Here is a 16,704-nt window from a genome sequence, read left to right on the forward strand (position 1 = left end):
TTTTGATTTTTATTTTGAAATCTCTTTCAAGAAGATTCATGAGGTTGAGTTCATTTCACTGTTTCTCTGGTGTATTTATAATTTTGCTTTGAACCAGGTTCCTTTGGTGTTTTATTTGTATGTGGCACCCTCTAGTGCCCAGAAGCTCTACTCTCTGGAGCTGCTCAGCCCCTGGAGCAGTGTCAGGGGTCACAGGGGAGCGGTGTTAGTGCCTGAGGGAAGAAAAGAGCTGTTTCCTGCCTCCTGGCTGCTATGCCTGTCTCCACTGCCAGAACCAGTGGGCCAAGCACACAGCTATAAGCCTCTATGCTTTGCGTTGTAGCTGCTGTAGTTTGGACTTCCCTCTGGCTGGCCTAACACCAGGGCAGGGCCTGCTGGTTTGTGAGCCAGGTGCAGGCTGTCTGGGAGGAAGGCACAGCAGGCTGCATATCCTGGAGGGGGGCTTTGGAGCTGCACAGCCAGCCAGGGGGCTGGAGTGCCTGAAGATCATGAAAGTTTCCAACCTTCTGGGCAGAGTGCACCCAGAAAATTTTGTCTACCTGTCCTTTCTCCTGAGCACTAAGCTCTGTGCAATCCTTTTCCCTTTAGCAGCCCTCTCATTGTTAGGAAGTCTCTCAGTCTGTCCACCTTTCTTTTGTCCCAGAATAGCCAGACATGGATCCCTATTTTCCATAAGCTCTGGAACGCAGTCTCTCCAGGTATTCTGGCTGTCATAGCTTTCCAAACCCCCTAATCATGAAAGCACCATGTAATGTAGATTTGTGCTCCCAGAGCAGATCTCCAGAGCTAGCTGTTCAGCAGTCTCAGGCCTCCATTCCCTCCCCTCTCCATTTCTCTTCCTCCCACCGATGAGCTGGGGTGCAAGAAGGGCTTGGGTCCCACCGAGCCACGACTTTGGTATGTTACCCTGTTCCGTGAGGTTTTTTCTTTTCTCCGGGTGTATGCAGTCTGGTGCAGCCCTTTTTCCTGTTGCTCTTTCAGAATTAGTTGTATTAATTATATTTTCATATTATATGTTGTTTTAGGAGGAAGCCTCTGTCTCACCTCTCACACCACCATCTTTAATCTCCTGGATTTGAGCTTTTAAATTAAATCTTACTTGTGAATAGGTAGTATATGCATAATGTGTGGAATTCAATCATGTTCAATTTGCAGATTACTTAAGGGATAATTTAGATCTTTGATGAGTTACATAGTAAAACATTTAGAAGAGTGTTTCTGGTACATAGTAAATGCTTAGTAAATGTTAAAGATTATTATGTATGATGTCGAGCCTTCCTATCTGAGACCAAGTCTTCATTTATGATCCTGAAGAATATTTTAAGATTTCCTTCATTGAGATCTTGCACATTCTGGTTATGTTTATTTCTAGTTATTTCTTTTACTTTTTTTGTTTTGCATGTATAAACAGAATCTACTCTTCCATTTTAAATGATTTTGTACAATGTATGGAAGTCTACTAATAAATTTCTCTGTGGGATGCTAGAGATGGTACACTGATACATATGGGTGATTCGTATGTATTTTCCAGCTTTGAAAAGAATAAACACTTATACTTTTTCTCACCTATGCTTCTATCTCTTCTTTCTCTTATCTAATTACCAGGGCTGTGCCTTCAGACTACTGTTAAACAGTAACAGTACCTTCTTGTCTTGCTTTGCATTAAGCATGATGTTACCTTTTGCTGTGAAACAGAAATGTTTTATAAGTTAAGGAGACAGCTTTTATTCTTATTTAGGATATTTGTTTCTAAATCAAAATGCATTTTTAAGTCAAATGTTTTTTCCAGATTTATGGAAATGACCACTTAATTTCCCCCCTTTGATCTGTTAATCAGTTAAATAAATAACTGGGTTTCCTAATATTGACCTCATTTGAATCTTGGGTTTTTCACCTTAGTAGAGGGCAGGAGGAATGTGACTGTGAAGCCAGGTCTTGAGCAGCTCAGACTCTCACTTTAAGCAAACATTTGAGATTTTCCCAGAAATGCAGGCTTTTAGGACCATCATCATCTGAGTTAAGATGTGACATTTATTGTCACTGCGGGAAGTGTGAGGTTAAGAAAAACCCAGCATCTCATACAGAACACAATCACTTAGAACTTTATCATCAGATGTATGAAAGGAACAGATCACAAAGGTTTGCAAGAAACCTTTGAGATTTCTTATCAAAACTACATTCAAAACCCTCCTTCTCCAAAAGGCTGTGCACTGTACCATACTTTTGCTTCAACAGGTCAAATCCTATTTTTTGGAAGGTCTGCTGCTGATACACAGTTTCTCTCCTTTGGGAGTCGAGCTTGTTCTCCTGTGAATCTGAGAACATGATCCTAGCCTAGTCTCAAACACCAGGGTCCCCTAGGTAAGGTGGAGAGGGGTAGGCAGTTGCACTTGTTCCTGCCTTCAGGGTATTAGAAGCAGTCTTCACCATATAATCTCAAACAAAGGAGCACACTCTTGTTTGGTCTAAGGCCTATGCGTCCTCCAAGGCCCAATGCAAGCTCCACTTACAGCATGGAGCCTTCTTGGATTGCCCTGGCTCTTGGTGGGTGCTCCCTGCACCCTGCAGCTCCTCTTGTCCACACATGGAATGCATACCAAGGATTTAGTACAGTTTCTGACACAAAATAAGTGTTCGACAAAAGGTAGCATGAGTTTCTCTAATTCATGTGTATGTGTCTGCCCTGTCTCCTCAGTTGGAATGCCAGCCCTGTAACAATAGATTGTGTATCTCTCATTGCTCTGTGGTTTCCAAGTGCCACACATATTCAGGGTATCTGGTAAATATCTGTTTTTTATGTTGCTCATCAGCTCTTTTTGGGCCTCATTTTGTTTTTGGCTTTCATTTTCACACTACTAATAGCCCTCAAATGCAGAAATCTAGACGTTCTGCCTGCCTAACACCAGCATTTAAATTAGCTTCTGTCCTTCCCATGGCCTGAGATGAGGAAAGTGAAACTGTTTCTCTGTGGGACGCTAGAGATGGTACACTGTCCCACTCCAACAGAGGCCTGCAGAGGAAGGGCCCACAGGAATGAAAACTAGGCAAGCCTTGCCACTGTCCCACTGGAAATGAGCTGAGACAACACAATCTTAATGGCCACACAGCGTCCTGGAAGATGGAGGACTTAGCAAAGGCCCCTCAGTTTATTCAGACCCACTGCACACTGAAGTTGTCTGATGTTTAGAAAGCCTCTAGGAATCTGGCTTTTGTATCGCTCTCACAGAAGTGAAAAATTCCACGGTGTTTAATGTAAGAAGTGTTCCTTGGAAGCTGGAAGACCCGCAGGAACATGGAAAAGGTGCCAGTCCCATTGATCTGAATTCTCTCCCCTGAGCACCAGGCATGCGGCTGGGAGGACCCCCAAGTCTGCCATCTGGGCCTGGCCTTAAATCAGTGCCAGCAAATCAAAAAGAGGCCCCAAACTCACATCTCATGCTACTTGAGGATCTAGGTGCAACCCTTCCTAATGCTCTCATCATTTGAAAAAGCAGGAAGATGTCATCCATTCCCAGAAAGTCTTTCTGTCAGCTAATTAATCCTATAAATGGTCCAAAGAACATTGCAGCTTTCTACTTTTCCTATCGCATCAATTTCCTGTTCAGAGTCAACCTTGGAAGAGCAAAAAGCTGTCCCTCCTCTCAGCTCTCCCTCCCTCTGCCTTTCCCATGGCAACCTGGTTGTCTTCCTCTCTTCTAGCTCAAGCACTTGTGTCTGGAATCCATCTGTTTTTCCACCAGCGTGGGGTTGGAAGAGGTTTGTAAGAAACCAGCCCTTCTCAGACCAGCGCCAGAGTGATGCTCCAAGATAAATGCATCTTTCTCTTGCTAATTATGACTTCATGTGATTTACAGAGTCACTAGTAGAGTCACCATCTTTTCTTGTGTGTCCCACCTAGAGCTCCCTTCTGTTAGCATTGCCTGGCATGGATCAGCCCCCACAAAGGGGTTGAGCATCCTGGCAGGTCTGCATTGTGGCAATTAAAGACATAGGAAGACACGGTATATATTGAAACAACAACATTCTATGATGATTTATAGTTTTATTAAGTACATGCATTTTCTTCTATGGTACCTGTGTTAAGAGAATTCCAGGAGGCTTTGAATTTGCCCCAATTGCTTCACTAAGCTTCTTGCACAGAACTGACCCCTGGACAAGGCACAAAGCATGCTGATTAATAATGCTGCTTTGCAACCACCTGTCCTGGTGTTTGGGAATGGCTTGTACTGGCCTATAAGCACTGCTCATGGGTAACAGTGAGATTGAGGATTCACATCTGGGCTCAGTGAAACCTCACAGGACTCCACTACTGAAGCTGGGCACATAACAAGATGATCCTACATGGCCAGCAAAATATAAACATTTCCAGCAAAGACTCTATTTTGGGCCCCCTCGTTCCAAGATACTGGTGGATACATCAGTAGTTTCTGATGTGAGCAAGTGCATTTTGTCACAGCCCTTAGAGACAGCAGGAGCTGGTGCCGGGCCTCCCGGTCCACAGGCTACGAGGCAGCCGTCAGCTGGGACGCATCTCCTTGCTCTAATGTTGTTACTCTTCTGCCTCCTTTTTCTGTAATAAACTAGATTTGTCAGCATTCTCGCTGGGGTCCTGCGAGTCTGCTTTGGCAGGCGAGCCCTAGTTGCCAGCCACTGTTAGTGCAGCACCAGAGCCCTGAGAGGCAGAGTTGACAGAGGGCCCCAGAGAGGTCAAGGGACCAGCCCAAGGTCACACAGACAAGTAGTGGCAAAGCTCAAACTTGAAGCGAGGACTCTGATTCCAAATCCCTTGCTGATTTCACAACGCTCATCTGATCCGTTTCACTACCGTTTTGATTAGTTATCAGAGAGGAGGAAGAGATATTAATGAGTGGCTGTCTCAGGCCAGTGCTGCCCTGTGTATTGAAAGCAGAGCTGTCAGTCAGAGCTGGGGCATCCGCAGAGGCAAGAGATAGCATAGCCCCACACCTCCTGAACCACATCATTGCCCTTTGCGTGTCAGAGGCCCATGGCGGCCAGCTTCCTCCCCCAGAACTGAGGCTGCCAAGGCTTTAATTATTCCAACGCCAGCTCTGGGGAGAGGCCTCATTGGTCCATTTCTGGCAGGGCAGTGATTTTGCTCATTTTGAAACAAGCAAGCACATCATCCATCCAGCTCTCAGCCACAGCTAGATGTTTCAGTGGGCTCAGTGACTGATAATAAATCTTCTGCATACTCTTTCTTTTTCAAAGTGCATGCTTCAAGCAATTCTAATCTGATTCTTAATTAAGATGCATGTGTAAGTCAAATTCCATTAAAGCCTCTTTCTTGCTCTCCCACACTCAGACCACCAAGGAAAATCTGAAAGACCAGCCTGAGAAGGCAGGTGTGCGTCACGTCTTAGGGAGAGCTGGCCCCTGGCTCCTGGTGCTTTATTAGCTGGGTGCCTTTGGGCACATCCCTTAAACTTATCTGCATAATGTATGGGATGAACATTTGGTGAATTTCCTATCTTATTAACTGCTCTCTTTTTAGGGTGTGGACCCTTAGCCACATTATTATTATTGCTAATGCTACTACTGCTTTTTTAATAGCAAGGGAGCTGAACTAAGAGTTGGAAGATCTCATCTTGGCTACCTTTCTTATCAGTGTTTTGGAGTGTCTGCTGCAGAGTTTTTAGGATTCACTTGGTACACATAACCTTACCCTCAGAAGAGAGTCCCTTCAGATGACAAGCAGAACGTCTCTAGCAAGAATGTCAGCAGAAAGGGCATATCCAAGGACATAGTTTGGATTTATCCACACACAGAATGAGCATTCCCAACACAAATTGCTTGGGGGACACTAGATACATCTACTTCTCCCTCCAAAATATCTCCCTCACTCTCATGCAAAATGTGTCCATTCAGGAAGGACTACAAAAAAACCTATAAATGTAGGGAAGCAGCATGGCTGTGCCAAGAGCCCTGTCCTGGGACTCAGAGGCCTTGGGTTGGAAGACTGGGTATTTGATGGAATTAGTCTCTCAAACCCAGGGCTTATCAAACTTACAATTAACTCAACATGATCAAGGGATACACTTCTAGCAAAACAAACTAGGAACTGTCAGCTGGAGTTATTTGGAGAGCATGGCTTCTCTGGCCTCCCAGTTTGCCAAAGGAAACACGTCACAGTTGATGGCCAACATCACCTGCCTGTTCAGGGTCAGGTTATGGAAAGCCCTGCGTGAGACTTAGCAAGCCCACAACAAGCTAATAGCACAATTCCTTATGTTGTTCTAGACATAAAACCAGCCTCTTACAGATCACATCACCCAGATCTAACATCTAGGTTGTGGGTCCAATTGCTTACCAGCCCCCAGTGCCATCTTGCTATGCTGTTACCAGGTCACAGAACAACCATGATGCATTTGCAGGTGTGCAGTCCCTGGGCAAGCACAGAGCTGTGGGCTATCTGTAGGAGGACTCACTTGCAGATGGCAGTGAGCCAGGCCCACCACAGCCACTTGCTGACTGTGTCATCTCAGCTGTCCATAATGGTGACAGTAACACTAACATCACACAATTGTGTTCAGAGCAGATGAGATCAGGCCGTGAAGCAGCTGGCGCAATGCCTGGTGAGGAAGTGTTTAGAAAACACAAGTTGATCTATTTGGGATGGGCACCAGCTTACCCCAGGCTGTTCTTGAGAATAACTGCATGAGTTATGTCTTTACTTAACTCTGAGCAGAAGCTTCCTTCCTCCTTGACTGGAAGGGCACAAGTCACAGGGGGTGCGAAGGAGGGGGCCAGAGAAGGTGGGGGTTCCTTGGAGGCAAGTTGTTGCCCTTTCATTTTGCCTGTGACTGTCCTTACCCTGTCGAATAGTGAGGATGCACTGGTGAACAGCCCAGGGGGAGCCCTGCTGACTTTCAGCCTTGAGAAAAGAGGGCTTGAGGGAATTATGCCTCAAAATCCCAAACCACCAAATAAATTATTTATTTTGATCATTTTGAAAAACTATTTTGGGGAGTATTTTGCCTCTAAATATTCCAAGCCTACTATTTTGCTCCTGGGTTTTAATCACAGGAATGATGTAACATTAAAGTCAATTTTAATAGATAAATTCTATTCATATTCATATCACTCTAAACCTCAGCTGTTTTGATATTTCTGAGTCCTTGCATAGTCCTTGTCCATAAAACTGGATAATTCTGAGAGCAAAAATAACTTATGCGTAATGCATTCTAGTCTCTAAACTAAATAAGATGATTTTAGATTTTTGAAAACTTCTATCAATGAATGTGTTTCTATTTCTGTTTTTCCTACATTTCCATTTACTCCTCTGCATCCCCTCCTGCAAATTTGAAATAAAAACATTCTCTTACAAAAGCCAACATTTTTGCATGGCTTGTTTGTTTCTAGAAATTTTATACCCTTTGGTAGGACAGGTCCTTCTACTGTCCCCTTGTACCTCCTCCCCATCCAGGTGGTTTGTCCCCAGCAACTAATGGAAGCCAAGATCAGAAATCTGGCCAAGAATAGGGACCCTAGTGTAAGTTTCAGCTTTGTCACTTACTCACTGTGTGGCCTTCAGCTCGGTTTCCTCATCTGTAAAACCATGACACTAATACCTAGCTGAGAGGATTGTTTTGAGGAGTAAATGACAGAATGGAATTTACATTAAGCACTTATTTGGAACATTGAATAAATGGTAATTGTGTTAGTTTTCTAATGATGTCATGACAAATTACACAGACTGGATGATTTAAAACCACAAAACTTTATTCCCTTATAGCTCAGGAGGCTGGAAGGCTGACATCAAAGTGTCGGCAGGGTCGGTTTCCTCTGGAGGCTCAGAGGGCGGTGTGCTCCAGGCCTACCTCCAAGCTTTTGGTGGGAGTTTGCTATTTCTTGGCTTGTAGCTGCATCACTTCAATTTCTTCCTTCCTTCTGTGTGACTCTCTGTGTCCAATCCTTTTTTTATAAGGGCACCAGTCATTGGATTTAGGGCCTACCCTCACCCAGTATGACCTCCTCTTAACTAATTATGTCTGCAAAGGTTATTTCCAAATGAGGGACATTCTGAGGTTCTGAGTGTTCATGAATTTTGGGAGAGACACTATGCAACCCCCTATAGTAACCATCATTATGGAAGCATGAAAGGACATGCCTTGTTGCTCTCCTAGGTATTGGCCAAATCTGGAAGAATATCAAGGCGTCCTTAGACTATCCCAAAGCTCCCTTGGAAGAAACATGCTTTCTCTTAAATTATAAAATTCCTGTGTGCAAAGCAGCCCAAGGCAATCCCATGCCTTGCCTGAATCTCATTTCCTTCTCTGTGAAACGGGAGCTAATCTATCAACTAAAATGTTCTGATTAAGCCTCTAAATGATAGCCACAGAATCCAATAATAGCAAATAATTGTCTTTGGGATCACATATGAAGCTGGGGATATCTACAATGATTTTGAAACTCGCCAGTCATGCCCACTCCATTCTCAGTGACCTGGGAATCGAACACTGTTACAGAGACGGAAAACCAGCCCTTGTAAACTACCTGGCCCTTCTAAGATAGGGGATGTCATGTGCAGATTCGGTCACGTGGGGTCTGTCTCCCTATGGCATCACGTTTCTCTTTCCCTGGCTGTTCACAAAGGCTGGGAGGGAAGAGAATGGAAGCAGGGAAACAAGAGAAAAGCAGTGGTTTTATTTCCAAAACGACAGGAGCAGATTTCATGGTTGTTTAGTGGTGGTTGTTTTCTGGGCTCCTAGACAATCTCACATTCTCATTTCCAGACCTTGGCAATAGTATTCATTCTTGGGAAGTGACCAGGTTCCATCACTGCTCCAAGCTAAGAGGTGAGGCCAAAGCCCAAGCTGTTAAGTCTCTGTTCCCAGAACAAGGCTTTGCGTTCATGGCATTTTGCATCCACTGTAAATCCACAGGGGGAGAGGCACTACACCTCATCCATGTACCTGCTACAAGCAATGTGGCAGAGAATTCTCCACCTGAGACTTCAGTGCACAAGTTTTCTGTGAAATTATCAGCATCGCTGTCTCCTGTGATGGCAGGGTTTCCCCTCATCATCAACTCAAGTCCCCTCACAGAAGCCTTCAGGGTGAACTGGCTGTCAGGCACTGACTTTGAGGTAAGCACTATCTCACGTCCAGTGGGAGCTGTTTGCAAAGAGGGGTTCTGAAGATGGGGAGGATGCATTCTAGGTCAGTGATCATTTCCTCTTCTTTCCCTCATTTAATCTCCCCTCTTGGAAAATCCAGAAGTCCCTCAGGCGTCACATGTCTTAAACCAAGCTTATTGTCTTTCACCAAGACTGCAGCCAGCCTGCCAGCCACCAAATGGAGGCTCTGCCCCTCCCAGCTTTGACCTTCAGAGCCCCTTCAACTCCCTCCCCTTGCCTCTTTATGTGTGAAATAAGGAGGTTTTACCAACCCGTGGTTGTTGTGATGATTAAATAAAATACTTGACAAAATGGCTTCGCAAGCTCCTGGCACATGAACATTTAATAAAATGCTGCTAACAACAACAAAAATAACTTTTGCATTTGTGTTGACAGCAACCCAATTCCTTTGATTTCAAGATAAAACATTTTTGGACCTTTTTTGACTGTTCTATTTCCTTCCTCTAGAGTATTAAAGCTAGTTCCCAAGGAGAACAGGCTGTTGATGGGTAATACTGTGGAAAAGTCTGTTCAAGCTGGAGGCTCAGGAGAGGGCTCCAGGCTTAGCAAGAAGCTGGAGCATAAATCAGGAAATAGAGTGGATTGTCTTGACAGAGCGGCCTGCCCTGGCGGATAAAAATTCACTAAACAACTTTTGACTATCCCAAGATCATAAAGTCAGCATTTGCAGAGTGCTTGCTCAGCACCAGACAGTGATCTAAACTCATTTAATCCATGGATTAGCTCATTTAATCCCTACAACCACTTTATACAGTAGATACTATTATTATCTCCATTTTACAGATGGGGAAACTGAGGCATGGAAAGGTTAAGTCATGGGAAGGCTGGGTTTTAAAGCCAGTCAGTCTGGCTCGAGAGTCTGCTCTCTTGACCCCTCACCTACACCGTGCCAGCCAGAGTCACCTCCACTTATGCAGATAACAGGCTGACCCTGCCAGTGGGTGGAGACAGACTACCTCGCTTCCCCTCTCAGCCCTCCTCCATACTGTCTCCCTCCACTTGCATGCATTCATTCACATCTGGGGTTGTTTTCTTTTCTCTTTACTGACTCAGATCTTGCTAAGTCAGACACAGTATTCACAGCCTCCTCCATGAAGTCTTCCTTGATTAAACACAGTTCACAGTGAACTTTCTCCCTGATTTTCCATAGCACCCTGACTTAGCTCTTTGTTATAATACCTTGTATTATACTTTGGTTGTTTAACTAGGGAAATAATTGTTTACCAATTTCAATCATGTGGAAACAAAGTCAGGGATAGGTCAAGTGACCTCTCCAACGTCACACAGAAGTTCAGTGGTGGAAATGGAATTGCAGCTAAGTGCTCTTCTCGATACAGGTTACTGACTGCCTCACTGCCTGGCCCCAGTTGTATTAATAACCAAGAGGTTCTATCGGCATAATTAAGACATTTATGAAATTTAGTCCCTGATGTCCTGAAGTGCTCTGAGCCTTCTGGGATTCTGCAAGTTTAGTTGATGGTAGGGATGTGCATGTAGATGGGAGAGGTCATAGACCGGCCTCCAGCTAACCTCAGCAGAACCCTCCCATCATGGACCACCTGGCTTCCTGCTCGCAAAAGTCTAGATTCCTGTGACGGCTCTCTGGCCCTGGTTCTTGGTGTCCCTCCCACATATCCAAAACATTTGTAGCTCCGAGGACAAGCCTGCCACTGTGGAATAATGTGTGAAAATGCACACAAAAACTGAACAGGGTATTGATGTAAGTAAATATCATTTGTTATTTCTGCAGATTTAACCATCTTCTCTTGTTTATCCTTGGATACGACCTTGGCAAAATTAGAATGGATTCATGAATCAAGATGTAACTTAACAGCAGTCACAGAAAAGTGTAGCATCTTCTTCTTCGAGACCAGAAATCCACCTATACTTGGGGATGCCAAGGGACTCACCTAGCCCAAGCAGTGGCAGGATTTTCAGTTCTCAAACTCTCTAGCTCCTGTCGATGGAACCAGGATTTCTTTGGAATATTTTTCTTTCCTATGAAAAGCAACATCACACGCACAGTCCCTTTAGTGAAGTGTCATGAGGCTTATGTTGGAAGGACTGAGGAAAACAACTGATTCTCTGACAGGGTTTCCAGGATGCTGGTGGCTTCCTTCTTAGTAAATTCCCTTTGCAAAGTGTATGCATACAGAACAACCCTCTTTCCATGGTTACTAGGAATTCTGTATTTGCTTTTAGGTTGTCACCACTGGGAAGGAACAACTGGATTTTGAAACAGGACCAAACATATTTGAATTGCAGATTTACGTTAAGGATGACGTTGGCGTCACTGACCTACAGGTCCTGACTGTCCAGATAACAGATGTGAATGAGCCACCTCAGTTTCATGGCAACTTGGCAAAAGGTAAGATACACCAGGGGGTGCCATGCAGCCCAGATGGTGGCATCAGGGAGGACCCTGGGGGACAGAGCGAAACAGAAAAGTAAATAAACAAGCAGCTGTTTCCCTCAAAAAGGCAGCTGCTTAATGAGCAGGGAATAAATGAAATATCCTCCAGCCTGCGACTCCCAATAATAAGGCCCAACAATTTACAAAGCCCTTCGTGTCCATGGTTTCTCTCAGGCCTCTCTCAGTCCTAGACAGAACCTGAGGCTCGGGGACCTTGTATGGATCATTCTGGAGGAACCTGGCCCGAGCCCGTCGTAGGCTCTTCACAGGGTACTGCAGTCATTGATTGACTTGATCATCCTTCCCAGGATGAACATGACCCCGTGAAAGCAGTCCACATCAGGGATCAGCTACTGAGCAGCGACAGCACAAGGGGCTGGAGCATAGGGTCGCTTGGCCTGCTCTTGGCTTTGACCTCCAGCCATACTGACAGCCATCACATCTTTCATGTTAGTCCAGGTTCTCCTCTGACCTCCTGACTCAAATATCCAACTGTCTTACCCAGCATCTCTACTTGGATATCTAACAGACTTTATGATATTAATACGTGATACTGTGATTGATAATAAGAAATACATATTTGGTCTTCAACCCAACCCAGCACAGAGCTCCTAAAACCCTAAGGTTTTCCAAAGTGATGAGAGCAATAAAGATATCTTTTGCTGTGTTAATGATGTGATTTTGGAAAGCCCCTTGGTCACCTGGGGATGGGGGTGGGTGGCTGGTTTGTGGTGGTGCCAGTCATGTGATTAGAGGGTTGGAATGTTTGGTCCCATCCCCTATCCTATCCTGCCTCTGTGGAGGGGAGAACAGGTGGCGATTAAGTTCAGTCACCAATGGCCAAGGATTTAATCAGTCATGCTTAGGTAATGAAGCCTCCATTAAAAACTTAAAAGGATGGGGTTCAGAGAGCTTCAGGGTTGGTGAACAGGTGGAGATTTAGGGATGGTCAGAGAGCATGGAAGCTCTGTGCCCCTTCTCCATTCCTTGCCTTATGCATCTATTCCACCTGGCTGTTCCTGAGTTATATCCTTTTGTAACAAACCACTACTAGTAAGACATTTCCCTGAGTTCTGTGATTCCCATCTAGCAAATTAGTTGAACTCAGAGAGGGGATTGTGGGACCCTCAGATCTATAGCTGGTGGGTCAGAAGCACGGGTAACAGATAATCTGGACTTGGAGTTGGTGTCTGAAGTGGGGGTGGGGGTGTCTTGTGGGACTGAGCCCTTAACCCGTGGGATCTGATGCTATCCCCAGGTATATACTGTCAGAAAGAAGTTGAATTGCAAGACACCCAGCTGGTGTCAGAGAATTGCTTGGTGGTGTAGGAGAAACTACTACACGCTGGAATTGGTGTCTGAATGACATCTCAAACTTAGCATGCTCATAACTGAGCTCTTGCTCCCACTCCAGCTCTGACCGCCACCATCCCCACCCAAACCTGCTTCTCCTGTCTTCCCGTTGTAGTTAAGAGCCACTCCATCCTTCCAGTTGCCTGTTGCTTAGGTCAAAGCTTCACTACCCCTGACTCCTCTCTCTCACACCCAACATCAAATCCATTAGGAAATCTTGCCAATGTCTCAATCTGTGCAGAATCAACCCCTCCCTCGCGTCCCCAGTGCTGCCACCATGTCCAAGCCACCAGCCAGGGCTCACCTGGGCTAGTGCAATGGCCCGCCCTGGCTTCCCTGCTCTGCCTCCCCCTCCAGTCTGTTCTCCATATAGCAGCCAGAGGGAGCCTGTTAAAGTCCGGTAAATCAAGGCAGTCCCCTGCTTAAAGCCCTACAAGAACTTCCTATCTCCCTCTGAAGGAGAGCCAGTCTCCTTGCAGCCCACCAGGCCTGGCAAGCCGGTGCCCCCACGCCCTCCACCGCAGCAGCAGGCCTGGCCCCGTCGCCCACCTGTCAATGCCCCGGGCCTGACCCCACCGTGGCATCTTGGTGCTCGCCATGTCCTCTGCCCCTTCCCCCAAACCACTGTGCTCCTCATTTCTTTTAGAATCTTGACTCCAGTGTCAGCAAGCCTTCCATAACCACTCCATGTACAGTACAACCCCACTCACAGCACTGCTTTCCTTATTTTCCCCAGGAACACTCAGAAATTTTACTCATTTTGTCTACTCTCTGTGTTTTCCCACTGAGATGCAGGCAACTACAAGAGCAGGGTTTGTGTTGAGGGAGCTGCTGTGTGCCGGATGTGGGGATCAGTGTTTGGCACAGAGGGAGAACCCAGGAAATGGTTTTTACTTGTAAGGAAGCACGAACAGTGATCAAAGCGACTGCAAGCTGGAGCTGGGCTGTGAGCCTGGGTTTGAATTCTGATTCTATGACTTTGTAGCTGAGACAATGCCGTAACTTCCCTGAGCCTGTCTCCTCATTCGCTAAGTGGAGACAATTACAAACTTCATTTGTGCAGTACTCTTCTGTTAGGAAGAGTAAAGGAGAACACAGAGGCTAAGTCCTCAGCACAGCGCTCAAAGGAGTGAGTGCATGTTTACGTTTGCAGTCATCAGTCATCTCTCAGAAAGAGATTCTCAGAGCGAGAGATGCCAGAGCAGAGCAAGGCAGCCCTCAGGCAGTCTGGCGGTGTCAGGGGCCCTGCCTGCTCCCTGCTGCCCAACTGCCCTCTCAAGCAGATGAAATCAATTGTCAATCCCCTTTCTGGGCCTCCGGATCCCTCTTCTCCTGTTCCATCCACCTTTCTGTTCCACTAGACGGCCTCTCGTATCAGCAACTCATTTCTGCTGAGATGCCAAGTGCCCTTCAAGGGCTGACCTTAGCTGGCTTGAGGAGGTATTTGCACGTTACAGTGGATCTGGAACGTGGAGCAGCCTCACGGTGGAGGCTCCTACCCAGGGATGACTTTCCAACCCTCTGCCTTGTCATCCCTTCTCTCCCACCAAACTCTTGGTCACCTCTCAAGGGAGGAAACGTGAAGACTTCACACTGGCTTGGCCAACTGCAGCACTTTATTAATTCCCATGAACAAGCCCTCCGAGCAGGTTGGCCAGTGGCCTTATCATGGCCTTATTATTTATTGTTGCTTTCCTTTTTCCCACAATGCCAATCCGCTCAGTTCCCTTTGCCTGCACTGCCGCCCTGGGTTTGGAATCCCTCATTTAATAAGTGTTCTAATAAAATGTTTCATATTGCACCTTGGACTCTGATATAGGTCTATACCTCTACGTAGTGGAAGGAGCAAATCCTGGCTTCATTTACCAGGCTGAGGCCTTCGACCCAGAAGACACAAGCCGAAACATACCCCTCAGCGTAAGTCTCTGGTTAAACCAACAAGGGGCTTGTCTGTGTTGCCTGGAGTCTCGCCAGCACCAGTTTGAGCAGAGGCAATGGGAGGAATATGTTGTCCGCTGCCAAACGTGGAGTACAGGGGAGGCTGGAATGGGTAAGGGGGCTCTGGAGACAGATGCCCAGCTTGGATTCATGGCTCCCTGTGATTTTGGACAAGTTCTTGACCTCTCTGAGCTTTGATTTCTTCTTCTGTAAAATGAAAGAATAATAGCACCTCCCACTGTACAGGGATTGTAGGTAGATAATGCATGTAAAGCTGCTTGGCACAGTGTCCAGCACATTGACACTTCTCAATATTTTTAAATTTTAAGGTGATGAAAATCCAGCTATATTATTTTTAAAATAAGCATAAAATGCATACCCCAAAGGCAGGCATTAACACTTCTTTCCAAGAGATGAAGCCAACCTGCTTGGAACCAAGTTTAAAAAAATTAAAACAGAGTCCCAGGAATCCCCAAAACAAGAAGGAATTCCATAGAGAAAAGTAGGAGACTGGGTCCTGAAGAGATGCCTTCATGGTTCCGGCTGAGATGGCTGATCTCTCCTCTCTCCCTTTTAAATCAGTTTCCTTAATGGAGTGGCCAGAGGGGCGCTTATAACCACCAACCCTCAGGGGAAGATGCTTCTCTGCTAATCCCTGCACAGGGATGCCTCAGGTCCTAGCTCTATCCACCAAGGAGGCTTCCTGCACCCAGCAGCTGGATGGCTCAGTTTGCAGAGAAAAAAACAAAGCTAATGCCTCCCGACTAACCTTGGGGCAGGGAAGACTCTGCAAACCCCGCCTTACAGAAAAGGGACTACTTGAAGTATGACACTCAGGGCATTGGTAACACCAGGAGGCTGTTCCTGCTGTTTGCTGCAGGATTTGTGGCTTCAGCAGGACTACTTTTTCTAACGGGAGGAGGTAAGCCTTGGGAATAAATCCAAGACCAGTGTAATATGGTTTATAGGGTCAAAGTTGTTTAAGATTATTGAACACATCTTAAGTTAGGGAATGGTCTGTTATTATTAAATGATCCATCTGTCAAAAAAAAAAACCCAGAAAACCATTTATTCATTTGTGATTCTATTTGCATGAAAAAAGAATGATGATGGAAGCACTTAATGGATTCCTACTATGTGTTAAAAGCAATAGAAGGTGCTTTAAATGCATCCTTACCAATAACATACTTGTTATGACAATTATGAAAGTGTTTGTCTGACAATAACAGAAAGCCACAGTGGCAGATATGTGATTTTTTTTCTCCCATAACAAGAAGTCCAGAGGCAGGCATGCAGCAACTGCTGCCATTAGAAACCTGAGCTCTTCCTCTCTTTCTGCTCTTCCATCCAGAGCATGTTGGCTTTGTCCTTTTTTATTTGTCCCATGATTACAAGAGGGCTGCTGCACCTCCAGGTTTTACCTCCAAGTTCTAGGCAGGAAGGAAAAAAAAGAAAACAAGATAACAGGAAGGGTACTGAGTGAAGGGGGCAGGCCAGCCCAGTCTGTTCTGTTTTTGGTGGGCAAACAAAGACCCTTCCGGAAGGCCTACCCAAAGGAATTCTGCTTACTGCTCAGGGGCCAGAATGCTGTCCTAGGACATGTTGCTTCATGGTACCAGGGGAAAGGGATTTGGGATGGAGATTAGGTCAGCAACCCAAAGTGTAGTACCTCACTTATACATTTAGTTCTTTTCAACATTTACCAGGAATCCGGTCACTATATGCCAGGCTTTCTATGAGATACTTTGAAAACAGAGATGAGTAAGACACATCTTTGTATCTGAAGAAGTTTATGGTCTGAATGGGAAACATTCATACATATACCAAATAATTATAATTCTAT

General features: G+C 45.5%; 1 protein-coding gene across 1 annotated transcript in view; it reads left to right on the top strand.

Annotated features, from left to right (window-relative positions):
• CDHR3 (cadherin related family member 3) overlaps positions 1-16,704 on the top strand; it is a 76,640-nt gene that overhangs the window by 5,882 nt on the left and 54,054 nt on the right. The window contains exons 2-4 of the mRNA XM_037003614.2: positions 8,904-9,106; positions 11,360-11,525; positions 14,743-14,840. Of these exons, the coding sequence (XP_036859509.2) occupies positions 8,904-9,106; positions 11,360-11,525; positions 14,743-14,840 (467 nt within the window). The remainder of the gene's footprint in view (positions 1-8,903; positions 9,107-11,359; positions 11,526-14,742; positions 14,841-16,704) is intronic.

The sequence above is a fragment of the Manis javanica genome, chromosome 6, assembly GCF_040802235.1.
Source record: "Manis javanica isolate MJ-LG chromosome 6, MJ_LKY, whole genome shotgun sequence".
In the NCBI taxonomy this organism is placed as follows: Eukaryota; Metazoa; Chordata; class Mammalia; order Pholidota; family Manidae; genus Manis; species Manis javanica.